Source organism: Pantherophis guttatus, chromosome 2, assembly GCF_059756535.1.
Source record: "Pantherophis guttatus breed Tessera chromosome 2, ASM5975653v1, whole genome shotgun sequence".
Lineage (NCBI taxonomy): Eukaryota > Metazoa > Chordata > Lepidosauria > Squamata > Colubridae > Pantherophis > Pantherophis guttatus.
Window position 1 is genome coordinate 240,550,981 of NC_142064.1, and position 22,809 is coordinate 240,573,789.

Genomic DNA, 22,809 nt, shown 5'->3' on the forward strand with positions numbered 1-22,809 from the left:
TAGCACAATGCATGAACTGCTTAACAAAACAACATCTAATACATTTCTTCCCATGTGCTATAACCTTTGCAGTGTGATTTACTGAAGCATAGAAACATAATGGCTACATCAGTGTAATCAAAGGTCTATTTAATTTGGTCTTACGATAATCATTTATATTCCCCAGTAGGTAGATACTAGAAGAATTGTGGTACTATGGTTAAAATCTAATGTCTAACAAGCTGTGGATAAATTTTCATAATGCTTGATAGCCTTTTAGTTGTCTCTTTGGTGAGGATAGTTATTTAACAATCTTCTAAAATAATGCATGATTATTGAATTTCTTTTTAAGCATCAGTATGGAGAAATGCACTTTAAGTTTACTTTATGGTAACTATATCAGATTCAAATACATAGCACTAGGCTTTATGTTACATGTTAAGTGGAATTGTTAATTCAGATTAAATGTATTCTGAAAAAAAGCTGACAGCTGAAGTCTGCACATTTGTACATGCATAAAATTGCTCATACCAGTGGAAATAATAAATTCCACTGGAATGACTTAAATTGTGGAATAACAATAATAATGTCCTGATCTCAGCAATTATTCTGGCCTGTCCTACTGCTGACCTTGCCTCTTAGTCCTCTTTTTTTTACAGTTCATTGCTCCAAAGAGCCACCATTTTCATCATCATGGAGCTAACTGTAATTGCCATTTTAATTTCCAAAAATGACCTGAATGCATAGCAAAGCAAATGAGCATTGCTTTGGTTTGTCATGGAAAATCAAAACGGGAAACCTCAGAAATCCATTAATGTGTCTGCTGTTGGCTTACCACTCCTTTCAGATAAACAGTCTGACTTGACCACTATCTGAGAAGGTCTCTAGTTAAAGATTCCACTCAAAAATAGCCTTGCACTAAATAGAAGCTATGTCTTAGAGAGGCAAGTTAGTCTTTTGTGTTTTGTTTTGTTTTGTTTTTTGTTTTGTTATGGAAAGTCTTAAACCAGAGATCCTCAATCTCCTTTGAATCAAAGCTATCTGTCAGTCTGTCTGTCTGTCATCTATGTATCTGTCTGTCTGACCATTCTGTCTATCTATCATCTATCAATCATCTTTCTCTCTCTCTCTCTTGTTGCTTATGCTCCCCCACCATAAAAAGGAAAACAAAACTAAATTTAAATCTCCATTTTTAAAATAATTATTAGGATATTATTTTAAATATCCTCCCTTTACCACATCAACAATTACAAAGGTTGATGGAAAGTTTTGGAGAGACTGCTGTGGAAGCTCCACTCAAACTTTAGAAAGAAATGGTACTGCCCCTCCTGTGAAGTCAACAAACCTGTATGCAAAAAAAAACACAAAAAAACCCTATACATTTCTAGCCCTGAAGATGATTTTGCATCTCTCAGGCTTCTTCTGAAATTGGTAAGAAATATCCCTTAGTACAAATCCTGGGAATCTATTGGTTAATGTCCATGACATCATTGGTGACTAGTAAACCAATGATGTATTTAGCCTCATTGTTTTGGGTGAAAAGTAACTCAGGTGTAAATTTTTCCTCGCTGGGTTTATCACTTTCCATCAGATTAACCTTACATCACAAAGTTGCTTTAAAGGTCAAATAGGAAAAGAAAGAAGCATCAATAAATTTTCAGGAGTCAGGAGAAGAAATAAAGGAAGAGCTTTCAGCAGCGAGGAAAAATAAATCACTAATTCATAAGAAGTGTATTAGTTTCTTCTTCACAAGAAGTATACTAAAGTTTCAAACTTTTTTGATGCAGTGTTGGAGTGATTTGTTGTGGGCTGGTGTGGGGGGGAGCACAATTCTGATTTTGGGGGATGATTGGCCACCTCTGCTATATGTATTAACTATTTGTTACTTTTGTTGTTATCTTATTTGTGGAACATTTTTAATTATGCCATCTATTTGATGAGGGAAAAGAAAGATAATACAGACAGAAAGTTACTCAGGGAAGTTTAATCCTGGTCACGCATCAATGAAATTAAGCACAATTAATTAACCCAGGTTTTAAGAGCAAATAACCCAATTTTTCAACTGTTGTTTCTGTAGCAGAAGTCACATTTTGATGTAGGAAAGGCGGGTTTAAGTATTTTCTAAACAAATTCAGCAACTAATCTACATTTGTCAGCTGCATATTGCTTCACAGTTTCTGAATTTAGTCTCATTAAGGTAATCACTTTAACTTCCATATCAGCATAATGTATTCATTATGAACTCTCAAACTTGGTTCATTGTGCTTAAATTAAGTTTGTTTGAATTAATGATGCTGTTCTTACTTCCTGCAAGGCCCTATTTAGTGCACTGTGAAGAGGGAATCTTTATGCAATATTTGACAATGTTTTGAACCAGCAATCTTTTTTTTTTTTTTTTTTTTACTTGAGGGAGGAAGAGGCTAAGGCATCAGCCATCAATTTGAAGACAATATAAAGCATTTCCACTTAATAAAAGCATGTTAACATTTTAACCTCTCGTACCAATGGAGAAAATAGAAATAGGTTTAATGGTGTGTTAGGATTATTTTCTTTTTCTTTACCCTCTTCCTATGATTTTCTGTTTATGTTATTATGCATTATGTTTTCAACTTCAGGCAGCAGATCAAATAAAGAAGCTATACAGTCTTTTCCTACAAATTGATGCCACTCAGGTGGAGGTGAATCCCTTTGGTGAAACTCCAGAAGGACAAGGTATTTTTTTCTTTTTAAAAAAAAAAAGAAAAAGGGGGGGTAGGGGGTTAAATATTGATCTAGCAAAGAAACACTTCCTCACATTCTCAGTATTAGAATGGTGCCTTAGAGAATTTGAACATCTATAGATACAACTTCTTCCTTGCGTTTTCCTTGTCACAGGCAAAATCTGCCTTCTATTTAAGTATAAAGTTTATTGTTATTGTACGTATATACACAGTATACTCATACAATGAAATTCACTTAACACCCAGAGACCAAGCCCAACACACATGACAATCCCCAAACACACCCCCACCCACCACAAATTTCCCACCCCTAAACCACCCAAACATCCACACAACAGACCAAGTAATGCTGTCCAACAGCTCTCTGATTGTGGCCCTTTAGTTCATCGTTGAGTGCAATTATAGCTCTGGGATAAAAACTATTCAGAAAACATGTGGTCCGAGTTTTAATTGTTCTGTATCTTCTGCCAGAAGGCAACAGTCCAAAAAGATTGTAAGCAGGATGGGAAGAGTCTCTGAGAATGTTGTGCAACTTCCTCAAACAGCGAGATGCGAAGATGTCATCCAGGGCTGGTAGCTGGAGTCCGATGATATTCTGGGCAGTTTTAATAATTCTCTGTAGAGTTTTTATGTCCACTACAGAGCTGCTCCTATACCATGCAAGAATGCCGTATGTCAGGACACTCTCAATGGTGCTGCGATAGTAGGACAGAAGTAGATGCTGAGATAGATTTATCTTCCTGAGCATTCTCAGGAAGTACAGCCTCTTCTGTGCCTTCTTCACAAGCATGTTAGCATTCATAGTCCACGAGAGGTCCTCCGAGATATAAATGCCCAGAAATTTAAAACTACCAACCCTCTCCACCTCCTCCTATTTATGGCTTAAGCTTGGGTTAGACTTGTGTGTCTAACAAATCAGGGAACATATGCATTTGTCATTCAAAGATGGTTGCATAGCTCTTGCATTTATACTTCTGCGAATGTTAACATTGCTTGCATGTACCTTGCCTTCCACTCGCCTCCCAATAGAAAGTCGGAACAAGCATATGGGATCAGTGGTGGTATTCAGCCGGTTCTATCCAGATCGGGAGAACTGGTAGCAGCAGCTGCCGGAGGCTCCACCTATCCGCCCGGATGTAATCACATCCTGTTTTTGACACTCCGCGCATGCGCAGAAGGCCCTGCGTATGCACGGAGGTAGTGTGTGTGAGCGAAGCAGAGGTGGCGCACTCACATTTGCAAACCGGTAGCAAAGGGCCTGGTGGCTCAGCAGACTAAAAGCATTGTGATTAACACCATCTGTCTGCAATTACTGTAAGTTCGAATCTCACCAGGCTCAAGGTTGACTTAGCCATCCATCCTTTCTAAGGTAGGTAAAGTGAGGACCCAATTTGTGGGGGCAATAAGCTGACTTTGTATAAATATACAAAAGTATGAAGGCTATTGCTTAACGCATTGTAAGCCGCCCTGAGTCTCCGGAGAAGGGCGGCATATAAATCAAATTTTAAAAAAAAAAGGTAAGTGAATACCACCCCTGTATCGGATGTGTATCCCCACACAATACATAGTTGATATTTGGGAGGTATGCACATCGACCTATCTGCAACCATTGCAGCCTATGCTTACCCATCAAACCCTTCGCTGCATAGGTATGTGTTGACGTCTATGTGCAGTTGTGGACAAGTCGAAATCAAGCTTTAGTGTAATTATGGTTTATCATTATATTCATCTTGACACTAGACATTCGTTCCAACAGGATTGCATTGGGAACTATGATTTAAAAATCACTGTAGATCTTCACGAGGCAGTTATGGAGGCAGTTTATTTATTCTATGGAGTTCGCAGGCATTTAATCTTTCCACAGAGGATCCTTTTCTTCCTTAGTGGTTATTTATTTATGGAAGACATATATACACTATCCTACTTGAAACTAGAACAACTTTCATAGCTGCTCTCATGTCTCGGTTAATCAAGTTTCCCCTTTCTTGTTCCCTTTGGATGATATTTACAGAGTTATTTTTTAGAAGCTCTGTTCTCCATGCACATGATGCAGCTTGGCGAGGCTCCAATAAACGCCTCCATTTTGTCTTCTTTGACATCATCACACAATCCTTTGACAGGGATCAAGCACCTCTACTATATCTATATTAATCAGTTTTCCTGGTGACCATGTCTTCATGTGAACATTGAAGGGATTTCATTCTTTGGCATCTCAATGGCCTCGGTTCTTTCTCACATCTCTTGAGGACCTCAGCGCACATGGTCCATTCTATGCTTTATTCTCTCCTATCAAGAGTAGTTCTATCTCCCCAATTCATCTGGACAAATCTTCGATCCCATCTTGATTCCTTCAGCTTGGAGAATACAGCTTGATCCTACAGCTTGGAGAATATAGTTCTATAACTGCTCAGGAATAAGATAGAAGGGATTATACTGCAGATAAATAGAAATCCTTTCCAGTATTTGGAAAAACAATTTGACAATAACAGATAGTCCTTGTCTTACGACTACAATCGACCCCCAAAGTTCCATTGCTAAAGAAGGAAGTTGTGATTTGTGTCCCGTTTTACAACCTTTTTTTGCCACAGTTGTTAAGCAAATCGTTGCAGCTGTTAACTGAAACATGCGATTATTAAGCGAATTTGGTTTCTTCCCATTGACTTTACTTTTCAGAAGCCAGCTGGGGAGGTCACAAATGGGGATCACAGGACCCTGGGACAGTGCAAGTGTCATAACTGCATGCCAGTTGCCAAGTGCCCAAATTTTGATCATGTGACCATGGGGATGCTACTACCATCAAGCAAAAACTGGTCATAAGTCATTTTTTTCACTTACAACTTGCCATTGGAACGTCAAACGTTCACTAAACGAATGGTTGTAACTCAAGGACTATCTGTATCAGGTCAGTCTGCCTACTTTAGGCACTCAATCAGTTAGAAAAACTGATTGGCCTTTCATTTCCATTTAAAACAACTTTCTTCATTTTTTCTTCACTAGGATATTTCCCTTTTCTCCTATCCACTGGAATCTCTACCAGTTCCCATCTGAAGCCTCTTTTTTTCTTCTTTCTGTGTTAATAGTTACCCAGTGGTGGGGTTCAAATAATTTAACAACCGGTTCACCCAGGATCAGGTTGGCTGTCGTGGGAGGGGTGGCCCATCCCCAACCTCCAGCTCCGCCGCACATGCAGGACGACCCTCCTGCGATGGCCAGCTGACCCCTATGAACTCCTGACCATCCATTTCCTGTCACAGAGGAAAAGATTCTTGAATAGTTCCCAGGGCCAGAGCTATATGTCTTTAGAGCAAAGTTTCCCAAAACTTTTCATTCATTACTTGAAACTACTTATCAGAAAGTCCTTATTGAAGTGTTCCTGTTATGATTGGGTAATGATTTTTTTTTTTAATGTTGTTACCCAAAGAAAAACTACTTTTACCCAGTGTGGAATATTTTGCTCAGATTTAGGAAGAACTGCTTTAGATAAATCCTCCTTTTCTTACTTTCCATATGAACAAAACATTTCTTTGCATGGATGCCACTTTCCTTCCAAAATTATTTTTTCCCCATCAATGAAGACTCTAGACCCTCTCCATTTTTCCCAGCCTCTCAAGTGTTTGTCTTGAACATGCTTTTACTTATAACTATACGGTCTTGTTCTACAGAAACTTTCATTTATTTCTGTCTTCCAAGGCCATCTTTATAGTGTAAGGGCTTATAGGTGGATGCAACCATGAAGTTTTGTTGAAGGCTGGCTTCTGATTTGTATTGTTTTAAAACAGGAATGGCCACATTGACAGTTTGTCTTCTCAGGGATTCCCTTACTGGAATTCTGTCAGATAGCCACGTGTTCATCCTTCTGCCTTCATTCAGCATTCAGAGAGATGCAACATTTGGACGGGTATCATAAAATCTTGACTATCTTATGACTTTTTTCCATGTTATAAGTTTACTACTTATACACATACATGTGTGTCTGAGAAACTATGAAGAAGACTTTGTTAAACTGCGCTTCTTCGAATAGTTTTCTGCGAACTTGCAATCTGCTCTCCTACCTTCTTGATCAAGTGGTGTCAAGTGACTTCATTCCTTCTGATGCACTGCGTTGATCTCTGGAACTAAAGAGGTCCAGTGGAAGCTGTCCTTCACTGCGTGAAGCGCAGGCCATCTAGCGTTAGAAGATTCCATATGTTCTATGTAGTTCTATGCAGATCCATAACCTATGCATATATGAAGATGATGTTATCCGTCATCTCCGACTCCGACTCTTGGCGATTCTGTGGGCCAGGTCTGTGGGCGATTCTGTGGGCCACATCTTTCAATCTTGCACTATTTCTTTGAAGTTTTTCTATGCTCTGGCTGGTGTCCATGTGTATGTATTAATAATCATATGAAGAACTACATATACAGATAAATAATTGGTGGGGTTTTTTTAGTAATAAGTTGATTGTAACAAAAAAGCCAGCTCATGAGACACATGCATAATAAGGAACTTCAGTTTGCTCATTTGTGTGGTTGTGGTTTATGAATGTAAAATATAAAATTTGATTTATTAATCAAATTAACAAAGGTTTAATTATCCTTTTCCCAGCCAAATTCGTAACATCTAAATAAGAAAAGTTTGACTTGGTTCCTATGATAGGCTTCAGTATTTAACTAGAAGTATAGATAAGTGGAGGATATAAATCTGAACTATATGAAAAATGACCCTAAATAAATCCTTAATGGCCGAATTGAATTCACCTTTTCTTGTATCCTCTCAAAATGTCAAATATTAAGACCAGTTGTAGTTTGCACAATTGGGGAGCAAATAACATAATTTGCCCAGATTTTTTAATTATTATTTTATGGGCCCAGCTAATAAACACCTTTTAGTAAACTAAGTAGACTAGTTTGGATTTTAAAATTATACTGTGTCTTATTTGACAACAATCTTAAAAGACACAGATCTTCAATAATGCAATCAAGATGTTCCTGCTATTTTAAGAAACCGTTCTTTTAGACAGCCGAATGAAACAAAGTTATTTTTAAAAAAGCAAATGGCATAAAATTATTTCAGAATAATTTAGTGCAAGAGAAGAGAATAATTTAAATAATTTAGTGTAATAGAATACAATAAGTCAAAAAATTGAAATGTGGCCATGATGAAGTGTACTTGTTTTATGACTATAATGTAAAATAGTCATGTTAAACTGATTTATTGGACAAATTATTAATGATAAAAATATATAAAATTTAACACTCCCCCTCCTCACCCTTTTCCAACTCTGAAAGCTCCCTATGGCATTTTGGATGTATATAGAAGAAATAATTATGTTGGTTAGAATAATAGTAGAAGATATATTATTTGTGTATCATTATGCTGTGTCTTGCCACTGGATGCTGCTGATAAGATTATGCTGCTGATATAAATTGAGGATTAATTCCTTAATTTTGGGAGGAAGAAGAAAGTGTGCATTTTAATGGCTCATTAGCCTACAATTAGTTCAACATTTTGAGGGCCACACCTCTCAAAGATAGTGAAATATAGATTAATGAATTAAAAGTTAGCTTAGTATGTGGCACTTTTTTTCCTGCATGCTGCCAAGAGTCACCTGATCATACTGTTGTCGTTGTGTTTCCAACAAAGGAACAAATTCTGCAATCCAGGCATAAGGCTAGAAACTGAAACATTTAAGCATTGTCTGTGTTATTTTCATCCTGTAGGTTCTTAAAAAAAATAATACTAATTTAAAGACATGGCTAAAACATATAAAGAACAGTTGCTGGAATTGGGTATGTGTAGTTTAAGGAAAAGAAGGACTAGGGGTGACATGATAGCAGTGTTCCAATATTGCAGGGGCTGCCACAAAGAAGAGGGAGTCAAGCTATTCTCCAAAGCACCTGAGGGCAGGACAAGAAGCAATGGGTGGAAACTAATCAAGGAGAGAAGCAACTTAGAACTAAGAAAAAATTTCCTGACTGTTAGAACAATTAACCAGTGGAACAACTTGCCTCCAGAAGTTGTGAATTCTCAAAACACTGGAAATTTTAAAGAAGAGATTGGACAACCATTTGTCCAACCATTTGAAATGTTATAGGGTTTCCTGCCTGAGCAGGGGGTTGGACTAGAAGACCTCCAAGGTCCCTTCCAACTCTGTTATTCTGTTCTTATTCTATTATATATACCTTCTTCATTAAGGGTAAATTAATGGCAATTAATGGCAATTATAATCTGGATTGGGGCTCTAGTGTTGAGAGTAGAGATGACCTCACTTTTGCAAGTCACAAACTGAATGTATCCAGTTTTAGCTCTACAATATCTTAGGAGCAGTCTCCCACAGTAGCAGTCACAAAGTGTTGTCAAAATGATGCCTTGTGTGATGATGTCACGTAGGTTCTGCTTTGTCTTCTTGCAGATGTGTGGGGATTCTGGAGGATTTAGCTATCTGCCATGCTATTTTTTTTTTTTTTTATTGAAAAAGTTTTCAAATACAAATTTTTCCGCCCTTTTTCCCCCCCCTCCCCCTCCCCCTCCCTAACCCCCCCTCCCCACCCATCCCCCCCTGTGACTTCTTCGTAACAAAAAAAACCCTAATTCATAACAGATTACTTACTCCCTCCTCAAAATACTGACCTTTACTTACTAAAAATATTATAAATATTATAACATCCCCCTTTATCCATACTTTTCAGAAAAGAAGAAGAAAAAAAAACATTATACTATAACTATTGTAAAATAACTTCTAATTTAACATAATAATGTTTTATATCTATATATTATTACAACAATTCAAAACCACCTTCCACTTTAAAACTATACGATAAGTCCTACTTTAATATTTAATCTTCTATATATATTACTATAACATTTCAAAGCGGCCTCCCCATAAAATCTAATTTAACATTTATTCCACTCTATCCATTTCCTCCACTCCCCTAAATGTATCACTTAAAAATCCCTTTTCTTAAACTAATCAGTCTGTAGCTAGCTTATTCACCCACTGTCCTGCAAATTTACCATACACAACAATTCTTAATATCTTTAATTCACTGCCCACACTACTTAAATATATATATATATATATTCCATTATATCTAAATAAAAAAAAAAAGAGAGAAGACAATAACTTTAATTTTATAGTCCATATAATATCTTCTTTGAGGTCTTTCCACTGGATTGTTAAAACCAACATCCATAATAGGGTAACATAGCTTGCTGATGCAACAGTTTATTCAAGATCTTCAATCATATCTGCCCCCATCAGTAGTAAATATCTTCTTATATGTATAAAAGTAAAAACAACCACCCGAGTGACATTATGATTATATTCCATATAATAATAATTGTGGGTTTCATCAGGATTATTGATTTCCATCATCGTGGTGGGTAACAACCGGATCTTCTGCATGGCCCAGCATGATTCTCTTGCCTTATGATTCAAGATAATTATAATATATTTATCAACACAAAAAGAAATTTCAAAGTAGATAATTCAAATCCATCAGTTTGAGGCTCTTTCCACGTCCCAAAATTACGGCAATGCAGAGATCTGCCACTATCCTCAGGATAATATTGACCAATATGTCGCCTCCTCTATGTTTTCACATAATCATTCATATTTTAAAGTCACTGGCTTCACTGTTGCTTGGGTTAAAAATTTCTATTTTTGTATAACCTATTTCTTTTTTTGTTTTCTTTTTGTGGGTTTGACTTCCATCCTGGTTTCCTTTCTACAGATTGTGTGTCAACTGGTCGGTTTTCATTCTGCTTTGTAGATTGGTCTTGTTGATTTTGTTTTTGTGTCTCATGTTTCTTTTTTATCCCTTGTATATCCTCTAATTGGTTTCCATGCTTGTCCTTGCCTTGATAAGTCATCACATTAAAATCAGATGGCACTTCTCTCAAATTTGTAGATAATCCAGCTGGGGTATCCGATAAATCCAAAGGCAATTTATCTGGTACAGTCTCTGTAATTCGATATTTTCCCTTTATTTCCAGCTCCTTCTGCTTATCCTGTATTATACCTGAAGATGTTAAATTCATGTTCAACCTATTTTGATAAAATTCTTCCGCTCTTTCAATAGTATTTAACTGATATCTTTCTCCTTGATGTCTCAGTATAATACCAACTGGGGCGTTCCACCTATATGGGATATTTCTCTTTTTTAACTCAGACACCAGAAAATCAAATTTCTTCCTTTCTATTAATATCTTAGGTGGGAGTTCCTTGTAGATCCATATCTTTCTTCCATACAATTGCAAATTAGAATTGAAGGAATTTTGCACAATATTATTCCTAATTTCCTTGTCCGTAAAATAAATTTTTGAATAAATACCAAGTTAACATTAAATAAGGAAAGGGGAAGAAGGCATCAGCAATAATACGTAGTTTGATATCAGACCTTTTTCCTGATGTACCATGTATATGTGGTTCTTTCCTTCCTGCCATCTATCTTCAGTTCTTTCTCTGAAGCCCCTTCAGTTTGTTTATACTGTTCTTATAGTGCACTAATCAGACTCATTTAGCCCTCTTGATAAGAGCTGGGTATTGCATAGTAAAGGTAAAGGTAAAGGTTCCCCTCGCACATATGTGCAAGTCGTTCCCTACTGTAGGGGGTGGTGCTCATCTCTGTTTCTAAGCCAAAGAGCCAGTGCTGTCCGAAGACATCTCCGTGGTCATGTGGCTGGCATGACTGAACACTAAAGGCGCACGGAACTCTGTTACCTTCCCACCAAAGGTGGTCCCTATTTTTTCTACTTGCATATTTTACGTGCTTTCGAACTGCTAGGTTGGCAGAAGCTGGGACAAGTAACAGGAACTCACCCTGTTACGTGGCACTAGGGATTCGAACCGCTGAACTGCCGACCTTCTGATTGACAAGCTCAGCATCTTAGCCACTGAGCCACCGTTTCTATTATTTGGTTCTTTTTTTAAAAAAACGTTGCTTTCCTAATTCTGTTTAATATTAGATTCCCTGCACTGGCATTTCAGATTGAATCATATAAGCAATTGAGGATTCCTATTAGGAAATCTTTTGGGGCCAGTGGGCTACAGCATCCTGCCAGAGAACAGAAAGAGACTGACAACCCCAGCAAAGAATATTGCAGCCAGCGTAATTAACTCCATTACTTATCTCAAAGTAGGAAAGAGGAATGAAATAGTAATGCTCTAATTTTGTGCCAATGGTAGACTACAGGCATTAACAAGGTGGACTTTTACGCAAATTGGGAATCTTTTCTTTGCTAGTAGAGATGTAAGAAGAAGCCTAGAAATGCTTAGCAATCCCCATATCTGCCAAGTCTCTGCTGAGCTTACTTCGCTCTATGGTTTTATTGTTGCTTCTTGGCTCTTTATCAATAAGAAAGACAAGAGGGACCAGAGACAGGAATTTGGCTTTCTTTTAAACTGAATTAGAAATGAAACACTGTTTGAAAATGAAACTTGTTTTGCTCTGCTGTGTTAATTAAAACAAAATTGCAGGAATGTTTTGTTCGCTATGAGATGGATCAGAGCCTTTGTGAATCCACAAAGCCCTTGTGACAAAGCCATTATGTTATTTCAGTGTTAAACCATTTCTCTGTTGTACTATTCCCCTGTTTCACCATTTCAGCTTCGCACTGAACCTGTAGTAGACCTAGATTTAATACAAGGAGAATGCTGCCAGTTGAGCAGCCTAGCATTATTTACAGTTCTGACAACCAGTGTACACCGTTGTAATTCTCTCTTTAGTGAGACAATCAGGGAAAATCTGCAGGTAGGGCTGATAAGAAAGACGTGGAAAAGAAAGAACATGGCTACGTCAACCTAAATAGCATTAGTCAGATCCAACCCTCTACTGATCTCCTGATTTCACCACTGACATAGTGGGTGTTGAGATGTAACACATCTTGCACCCATCAGCTTAAAAGAGAAAACACTATTTTAATTTCAGTGAAGCGAAGGACAATTTGAACCGATCCCATTCATATACTGAGGCTGAAATGAAGGCAACGTGGAGATTTCATAGATTTTTTTTTCCTTTGACACCTAGTAGGTTTGTGGCAAATTGCTTTTTGATAACTGCTTTTGCAAGCCCTTAAAATCTGGGGTGGAATTCTAATTCTGTTTTCCTTTTCCATTTTATTTCCTTTTCCATTTAGTGGTATGCTTTGATGCCAAGATAAACTTTGATGACAATGCTGAGTTCAGGCAAAAATCCATATTTGCCATGGATGACAAATCTGAGAATGAACCAATAGAAAATGAAGCTGCCCATTACGACTTAAAGTACATAGGTCTGGATGGAAACATTGCCTGTTTTGGTGAGTAATCCTATTGCTATATCTTCCTGGTCTGGTCTGAAAAATTGCATGCCTAACATCACACATCTAAACAGAGTTGGCTCTAACCTCTCTACAGGCACTTATGACAAATACCTTAGAAGCAAAGAGTTTTTCAAAGCATGAAAAAATACTAATTTTTCTAGGGAGAAAGACTTCAATGAAAATAAAATAACAATTCTGCTAAGGGCACTTGAGAACAGTCATGCCTAAAATTCCTTTTGATTCCTAGCTCCCTCCATAATGGTTTGACAAGGATTGAATTTAGAGCTGCATAAAGAATTGTAGACTATACATTGTACATTGTTATACATTGTACATTGTTATACATTGTAGACTAGCACATAGATTAATCCCACTGGTACATTAGCTCTATGAACACCACAGCTTCCTTCCTTCCTTCCTTCCTTCCTTCCTTCCTTCCTTCCTTCCTTCCTTCCTTCCTTCCTTCCTTCCTTCCTTCCTTCCTTCCTTCCTTCTGTTGGAAGAAATATCCATCTGGGTTCAGTTCCAAGTGGGGAAAAAGACACTGGATTCATGGAAGTTGCTTGGAAAGAAGGTTTATTGATGAATAGGATCACATGGTTTGAGATCCTAGGCAAAAAGGGCAGAGATGCTGAGAGTGCCTGGATTTTATGCCCTCTGTTGGGCTTTGAATTTGAGCTTGTGTTCTGATTGGCTGTCAGACTCCCATGGGGCCATGCAGGGGTAACTTTGTAGGTTGTCTTTTGACAACCTACAAAGGCTTGGTTGACTCTTGTTGGGTGATGATGTAATGAAAGGGCTTTGGGCAATTCCTACTATGGCTCTGCCTGAAGGAGGTAGATCTTTGTTATGTAGAATAGACTGGCCCAGGCCTTAATGGCTCATTGACAAAGCGGGAGGGGGGGGGCGAGCAATAACCCTGAGAGGTGAGTTGGGCTGAGAGTTGGATGATTAGCCCAAAGTCACCCGACTGGCTTTGATGTCTAAAGCAGGACTAGAACTCATAGTCTCCTGGTTTCTAGGCAGCACCTAAACTAATCAAGGAGAGAAGCTACCTAGGACTAAGGAGAAATTTCCTGACAGTTAGAACAATTAATCAGTGGAATAACTTGCCTCCAGAAATTGTGAAGGCTCCAACACTGGAAGTTTTTAAGAAGATGTTGGATAACCATTTGTCTGAAGTGGTGTAGGGTTTCCTGCCTAAGCAGGGGGTTGGACTAGAAGACCTCCAAGGTCCCTTCCAACTCTGTTATTCTATTTCTATTACAAGTTCAGAAATACCATAAGGTTAGAAGCAGCTGTTTGGACCACTAAGTCCAAACCCTGGTTGAAATGTATCTGTCTCTCACCCAAAAAATTTAGCTATGCAATGAAGTTGATATTTTAATGGACTAAGCCATATTATTCTATCTCATTCATGAGCTAAGCATATTTGCAGTGAGACAAACCCTTAATGTATAGAACCGGGGACCCCAACTCCGAGCTGTGGTCCACTACTGGATCTTGGGTAGTTCAGAATTTGTCCGTAGAAGTGGTGGCTGAGCGTGTGTGTGCACACAGAGCCCCACTTACGTGAACAGCGGGCAAGCACCTACTCACACAGAACCATCCCCTCTCCACCCACCTACCCATTCCTCCCCCCCCGCCAGTCCGCAAAGCCAGAAAGTTTGGGGGAACTCTGGTACATAGAACCCAACCGTTTTTAAAAGGGAAAATTAAGACATTTTCTAGTGTTGATAAAACTGTAACTATTGGGAATTTGTTAAAAGGACAACTTTTTACAACCTATTATTAGAAAGAATTTGTTGTTGTAACATTGTTTTGTGCAACGTTAATGAAATTAGGCATGGCCCATAAACCTGCAAAACTGACTAAAGGATCCGGGTAAGTGAAGGAATAAAATGAAGACATGAAATATGAAGTTTCTTCTGATTTTATAATTGGCTTTTGTTGCTACTTTTTTATTCCTCTGCTGTATTGAATGCAAGAAAAGGGAGGAGGAATTATATTCAGTAAAATGTTCTCCATCTTATATAGCAGTGATGGCTAATCTTTTTGCCATCGCATGCCAGGAGAGGGGGGCGGGGGAGGGTCGCATGCGCACGTGCCCACGCGCATGCACATGCAATTCCCCCTCCCCCCTCTCCTGGCACATGATGGCCTGGTAGGCCCGTTTTTCTTTCTTACCTGGTTCCAGATCCTCTCTATTTATCTGGGAAGGGCAAAAACAGCCTTTCCCACTCCCTTGGAGGCCCTACGGAGGCTGAAAGGGCCCATTTCCTGACTCCCGGTGGGACAGGAAGTGACTTTTTTGCTGTCCCCAGCCTCCAGAACCTCTCTAGGAGTCTCTAGGAGCCTCTCTAGGAATCTCTAGGAGCCTCTCTAGTAGTGTCTGGAGGCTGGGGACAGCAAAAAACGTCACTTCCTGTCCCACCAGGAGTCGGGAAATGGGCCCTTTCAGCTCCGTAGGGACCCCCCCAGGCACTCCAGAGGCAGGAAACAGCCTGTTTCCCTACTTCTGGTGGGCCCAGAAGGTCCGAAAATCAGCTAGCCGGCGTGCGCATGCGCCCCAGAGCTGAGCTGGCTTGCCTACTAATATAGCTCCGCGTGCCACCAATGGCACACGTGCCATAGGTTCGCCATCATGGTTATATAGCATGCTCTCCTTCCTAGGTGCTCAGCTACCTCCTCTTCTCCCTCATCTTTCCTGAGGTTCCACCAGCTTCCCACTATCTGGTCACCCACCAGCCCTCCCTACCCCTCTGTTAATATACAGAGGAAACTGATTTTTTTTTTTTCCATTCAAAAGAGATGTAGTACCTTATTCCCCATTTTTGCTATTTCTGAGTCGTACATTGAGATAGATGGTGAATATAAGAAACAGCAGAAGGGTGACTTTTCTCACTGCTAGGCATAAGCAATGCCGATTTCAGTATTATTGAAATACATATTGGCAATGTATGGAGATTTGCTTGCTTAGGCTATGATTTATTCATTTAGTATTTCTATGTACCCTCCCCCGTTTTTTGTTTTTTTAAAAAAAAAGCTCAGTAAATTGAGATACCTTGGATCAGACTCACAGGACTTGGAAGCAAATGTCCACATTTTCCATAAGTTAAAATTTTTCCCCATCTGTGCCTTTCTCTCCTTCCTTCTGTTCTTTTTTCCTTTAACTTCTCCCTCTTTTTTTGGTTTTGGCACCTTGGAACTGCATTTGCACATGTTCGTATTTCGTCTTCTTAAAAAAAAATCAGCAATTTAAACTCTCTTAATTACAGTAAATGGCGCTGGACTTGCAATGGCAACCTGTGATATAATTTCCCTTAATGGTGGAAAACCTGCCAATTTCCTGGATCTTGGTGGAGGCGTGAAAGAAGCACAAGTGTATCAAGCCTTCAAATTGCTCACTGCAGATCCCAAGGTAAAACACAAAAAAACTTGACTTTGACAGAAGATGTCTTAATATATAGAATTGTACATAGGTAGTCCTCGACTTATGACCACAATTGACCCCAAAATTTCATGTTGCTAAATGAGACATTTGTTAAGTGGGTTTTGTCCCATTTTACAACCTTTCTTGCCACAGTTGTGGAGTGAATCACTCCAGTTGTTCAACTAACAACACGATTGTTAAGCAAATCTGACTTCCCCATTGATTTTGCTTGTCAGAAGGTCACAAAAGCTGATTGTGTGACCCTGGGACACTGTAACCGTCATAAATATGAGTCGGTTGCCAAGCATCTGAATTTTGATTGCATGACTATTGGGTTGCCTCAATCGTTGTAAGTGTGAAAATTGGTCATAAGTCACTTTTTTTCAAAGTCAAAGCCTTTATTGTCATTATACATCATGTATACAACAAAATTGGTTTAGCCTCTACTGGTGCAGTTCATACAAGACAATGTGAATAATATAAAGGATAATCCTTATACAAGTAGTTAGGTAAAAAACTAGTCATGTGTTTCCATATGTACAACATATTTTGTGCAACATGTATATTATTCAGGTGTATTATCTTATATTATGGTGCATATATATCACACACTACACTGGCACCAGTGAAATTTGTGGTGCTATATTGTGTTAGAAGTCTGACAACCCACAGGTAGAAGCAGTTTTTAAACCTGTTTGTCTGGCTGGCTATACTTCTGTGTCTTCTGCCCGATGATAAAAGTGAAAAAAGACACTGGCCAGGGTGTGAATCATCCCTAAGTATCTTCCCTTACTCTGCTGAAAAAGCAAGACATGGTGATGTCATCCAGTGGTGGTGGTGGTTGTTATTATTATTAATCTCTGTCCTTCTTATTAAGATGCAAAGGTAGTGGGAAATATATGCTTTTACACCTTTTTCAGCTGTATAAAATCACATCATATTAGATGAAGGAGCACTCATGTTTCTGAAAAAATGTATCCAAAGAAAAGTTGGATATTAAATTGTAGAACAGAAACAGCCGTTTCAGTTGTGTTTCTTTGGTTTGGATGTCCTCGTGATTGTAGTGGTAAGTCTCAGGAACCTATTGGAGTAGATTTTGGCATGTTCATTAGGCCTTACTCACAACGTTTCCAATCAGGGCACTATCACTTCCGCAATTTCCAGCTATGGCACACCTGTTAACTTTGCCGGCTGTGGATTGTAGATATTGTAGTTCAACATATCTGGCTGGCTTTGCATTGTAAGCTTCAGTTCCCACCCTTGGACTGATCGAAAGGGCTGCTTTATTGGAATATCTGCTTATATTGATCCTATTTTAAAAAAAAAAAAAAAAAAAAAATCCGTCTCGATTTTGTTGGATCCTTGTTTTATGTGTTCCTTTTTTTTATTGTTTCATTGATCTGTTTTATTTAATATTGCTCGCTTGCCCTCAGCTCTTTATGTCTGCAAAATATTTATCTTGTTTCTTGAACACCTGAGAAGCACTTTGGTCCCCTGATATTTGTCCCCTTACTCCTTTGTTCCTTTGTTCTATTTTCTTTAAACGGCCTTGGCTCTTGTTCCTGCCTGCACTCTGCTGCTCTTTCAAATGCATCTTTCCTAAACTTTCCCACTAGACACTCTTCCCCACTCCCTCCTGCCTTCCCTCTAACCCCCCCCCGCCCCCCGCAAAATAAGTGGCCTGCTAAAAACTGTGTTTGCCTTTGGGCACCTTGCTAATAGGAATGTCATGTCTTGACATGGTGGTACCATCGGGTGCTCTGTAGGTTTCTACGTTGCAAAGTTCAAATCATAAAAGAAATTATTGCCATCCTTAAAAAAAAAAATCATTAACTCTCATTCCTTTGACTGTTTTCCTCTGTATTCCAGCTACTGCTCCCTGTTTTTCCCACTCCAGTTCTTTCTAAATGAAGCACTTTCTAACTGCTAATCCCTTGGCCCTTCACCATGACGGATTTTAGCTTCTACTCTTTTGGCTCTGCTCCGGCCAGGGTGATTGCTTCATGTCAACAAGCCATCTGAGATAGCTTTCTCTCACACTCCTTCCCTTTCTCTCTTTCCTCTTTCTCTTTCTCTCTCTCTCTCTCTCTCTCTCTCTCTCTCTCTCTCTCTCTCTCTCTCTCTCTCTCCTCCCTTCTCTCTCTCTCTCTCTTTCCCTGCCTCCCTTCCTCAGTTTGGGAGGATAAAGATTTAATTGGGGGGGGGGGGTGTTTCATGGATATATTGCAAAGAGTCAGTCTCCCATTAAATGCAGTCATCCTGCAGGTGAAGAAGGAGAGTGCAAAAGTGGACTGAAAACTCAATATTAAGAAAACTAAGATCATAGCATCCGGGCCTCTCACTTTCTGGCAAATAGATGGAAAGAAATGGAGGTAGTGATAGATTTTATTTTCCTGGGCTCCAAGATCCCCACAGATGGAGACTACAGCCAAGAAATTAAAAGACGCTTGCTCCTGGGAAGGAAAGCTATGGCAAATCTAGACAGCATACTAAAAAGCAGAGACATCACCCTGCCAACAAAAGTGCGTATAGTCAAGGCTATGGTGTTCCCAGTTGCAATGTATGGCTGTGAAAGTTGGACCATAAGAAAGGCTGAGCACCAAAGAATTGAGGCCTTTGAACTATGGTGCTGGAGAAGACTCCTGGGAGTCCTTTGGACTGCAAGGCAATCAAACTGGTCAGTCCTAGATGAGATCAACCCTGACTGCTCTTTAGAAGGCCAGATCCTGAAGATGAAACTCAAATACTTTGGCCACCTAATGAGAAGGAAGGACTCACTGGAGAAGAGCCTAATGCTGGGAAAGATTGAGGGCAAAAGAAGAAGGGGACGACAGAGAACGAGGTGGCAATAGGCGTGAGCTTAAATGAACTCCAGAAGATGTTAGAGGACAAGAAGGCCTGTAGAAATGTTGTCCATGGGGTCACGATGGGTCGGACACGACTTCCCAACTAACAACAAAACCAGTTATGTAAAGTTTTAGAAGAATGCCAAATTTCTTTTTTCTCACAATAGCTTATCCTGCCATGCACTTTAATCCCCCACCACTCTAACCTATTTGAATAGAATGGCTGAAAAGATATATGAAATGTGCTTTAAAATCTGGTTCCTGACCTTCAATTTTTTCCGGATCTTCTCTATGACCTTCCACTCACATATCCCCACATAACGTTTATTTATATGCTTCTCCTCTCCTCTTCCTTTAAGTCTGAGAGTGACAATTCTAGGATGCTCCTGCTCTGTGTCTGTAGTAACACAAGAAAGTACAATAAAAGTGAGGGGGCTGTTGTGCCTTCCTTGATGAAGACAATGGTATATCCCTTCTGAGAATCCATCATTGGACTCAACATTGTTGGGTGATTTCTGATGTTAAATGATGTTTTTAAAAAGCTATTTCAATTTAATTAAATTAGGATGAGATCAAAAAGAAGCATTGAGGGTTTTATCTAACAAGACCAGTATCAGCTGTACGTTGGTCAACCACTTATGTCTAACTTTGAAATCTGTCAGGCTAAAGCATTTGCCTTAATTTTGGGATATTCTTGATCTTTTTGGCATAATGAGGAATTTCAGAAAACTCTTGTGAGATATTTTGATTGGTTACAGTAAAAGTGTATTGCACAGCTATGGACTACCATAATCTGTGCATCATTTAAAAAGTTTTCTTGAAAGAGATAGAATCAATATATCATTTCTATTATTGATCATATTTAGAATAAGGTTACCGATAATTCTCGACTTACGAACACCATTGAAATCAGAATTTCTGTTGCTAAGCAAGTTGTGAGTTGTGTCTGATTTCACAACTTTTTTGCTACATTAAACAAATCACTGCAGTTAAGTGAATCTGGTTTTCCCTCTTTACTTAGCTTGTTGGAAGCCAGCTGGTAATCCACAATTGTGCCCAAAATTTCCATTGCTAAGCAAGACAGTTGTTAAGTGAGTTGTGTTTCCATTTCATGACCTTTTTTTCAATGTTGGTAAGCAAATCACTGCAGTTGTTGAGTGAATCGTGTGGTTATTAAATGAATCTGACTTCCCATTGACTTTGCTGGTCAGAAACTAGCTGGGAAGGTCACAAGTGCCAATGATTTGACCCTGGGACGTTGCAACCATTCCAAATACATGCTGGTTACCAAGCATCCAAATTCTGATTCCATGACTGTGCGACAGTCGTAAGTACGAGAACCGGTTGTAAGTCACTTCTACCTGTCTACCATTGTAACTTCGAACAATTGTTAAACAAACGATTGTAAGTTGAGGACTACCAATAATAATACCAGAATTTCAAACAAACTGATTGTTAATGACTTTTCATATTCAGGAGAGATAATATGGACTGACATTTTCCCAACATTGTGGCTATTGTTAACCATTAGCTAGCATAAATAGAAGAGCTGATAGGAAGCTTCATTGGTGTACTTCTCACACACACACTCACTCGCATAACCATGCTTTATATCAGGCACAAACAATTGTAACATGAAATAACCATTCATTATTTAGTACTTATCGTTTTTATTGGACATGCAATTATATCAAAGTGCAATACCTGCCTCTCTTATTTCTTGTTCTTGTTTTTCTTATTCATAATACTTTGCCTAATTTTGTTTACTTCTGTGCAGTAAGGGTTAGAGCCTCACTGTCATTATCAGGCAAGTCTCATGATGTTCTTTTTCTAAACATCTCTGGCACTGATCAGAATCACGAAGGAAAGTAGCATTAAATATTTCTGCTGTTTGGCTTCATTTCCAGCTGTCAAAAGTGTCAACATAATATTGTTTGTCCTTTTAAAAATATATTTATCCACCATCATTTTCCTTGTGGCTGCACAAATTCTTAGAATTTGTTTTCAGAAAATGGGAGCCTACTATTTCAATATAAAAGCTGGCTTTTTAGGATTGTCTAGCATAACAAACTACATGGGGGGGGGATGTAAATGATACGTGAAATACCATAAATAGCTAAAACAGATAAAAATGGGGAAAATAGGAAGGAAGATGGAACAAAGATATGAGCTGATATAAAAAATATTAGGCATCCTGGATGGCGGTCTCAACTGCAGCAATCTCGCTTTTCCACTGAAATAAATCAAGCTTTTTGAAAAGAATAATTTAATAACACTCTGTATCTTAAAGCAACTTTTCCTCCGAACTCACCCAGAGAACTTTGAGCAGATTCCACATTCCTTAAAGGACAGGTGAGCAGTGTCTTGAATTGGAGATGCAACTGTAGTTTACATGCAGAGGTGCGATTCAGCTGGTTTTGCCAAACTGGATATTAATTTTACATCTGGTTAAGGGAACTGGTAGTTCTGATGACTGGCTGGCCCCGCCTTCCCCTCCCCTACCAGGAGTCCCCACGCAGCCCGTTTTGGATTGCAGGTAATTGCAGAGGCTCGGGGAGGGAGAAAAATGGGCCTCCCAGAGGTTCCGGAATGCCAGAAACAGACCCGTTTCCAGCCTCCAGAGAGCCTCCGGAGCCTGGAGAGGGGGAGAACAGGCCTCCTGTAGGCTGAGGAAAGCCTCCAGAGCCCAGAGAGGGGGTCAATGGGACTTCTCTCCAGAGAGCTTCCGGAGCCCAGGGAGGGGGAAAACGCCACCCCACCCCCATTTTCGGTCCCAGGATAGTGCAGGAAGCCAACTAGGCCATGCCCAAAATGGCCACGCCCAGGCAGAGAACCGGTTGTTAAATTATTTGAAGCCCACCCCTGTTTACAGGCAGAAAGATGTAGTTTCTTCCTTATTAATAACAAAATTATATCAACAAAATCACTTTGGAAATAAAGCAGAATATTTGTTCTCTCAGTAATCAGCTGAATCAAATACTTGGCAGTAGAGTAGAAGGCTCATTATTCCAAAGTAAACTAAAATTCTTGTGAGTCCAACTGGTGTTTCTGTCTGCCAGTGCCAAGTAGGCTAGTTCATTTGAGGCATTCCAAGACAGCGTAAAAGACAACAGTTCATTATTGCTATGTTTAAATCAATACCCCATAAAGGTTCCAATAGAAGAGAATATATATATAGTTCAGGTTTGGATCGTAGAGTCTCTGGTGCTCTCTGAGCCTGGTGGTTCACTTGCAGACATTTCATTACCCAAGTAGGTAACATTATCAGTGCTACTGAGTACGGGGTTTGCTCCCTGTTTATTGACATAGCTTGGTCTGCCAATGTTGGTGGGAGTATGGATTTCTCCTTGGTTGTTGCTTGATCTGTATCGATTGAAGCTTTAAAATATTCTTCAAGGTCAGCCCCATGTAGAGCACATTACAGTAGTTCAATCTGGAAGTAGCTTAGGCATGACTGAGTGTAAGCAGGGTTTGCTGATTCAGGAATGAGCATAATTGGACCATAAGACAAAGCTGTGCAAAAGCCCTCCAAGCCACAACTGTCAC

The 22,809-nt window shown here is 39.2% G+C and overlaps 1 protein-coding gene across 1 annotated transcript in view; it reads left to right on the top strand.

Annotated features, from left to right (window-relative positions):
- SUCLG2 (succinate-CoA ligase GDP-forming subunit beta) overlaps window positions 1-22,809 on the top strand; it is a 257,944-nt gene that overhangs the window by 151,031 nt on the left and 84,104 nt on the right. The window contains exons 7-9 of the mRNA XM_034440607.3: window positions 2,595-2,691; window positions 12,820-12,981; window positions 16,263-16,405. Coding sequence (XP_034296498.1) covers window positions 2,595-2,691; window positions 12,820-12,981; window positions 16,263-16,405 — 402 coding nt within the window. The remainder of the gene's footprint in view (window positions 1-2,594; window positions 2,692-12,819; window positions 12,982-16,262; window positions 16,406-22,809) is intronic.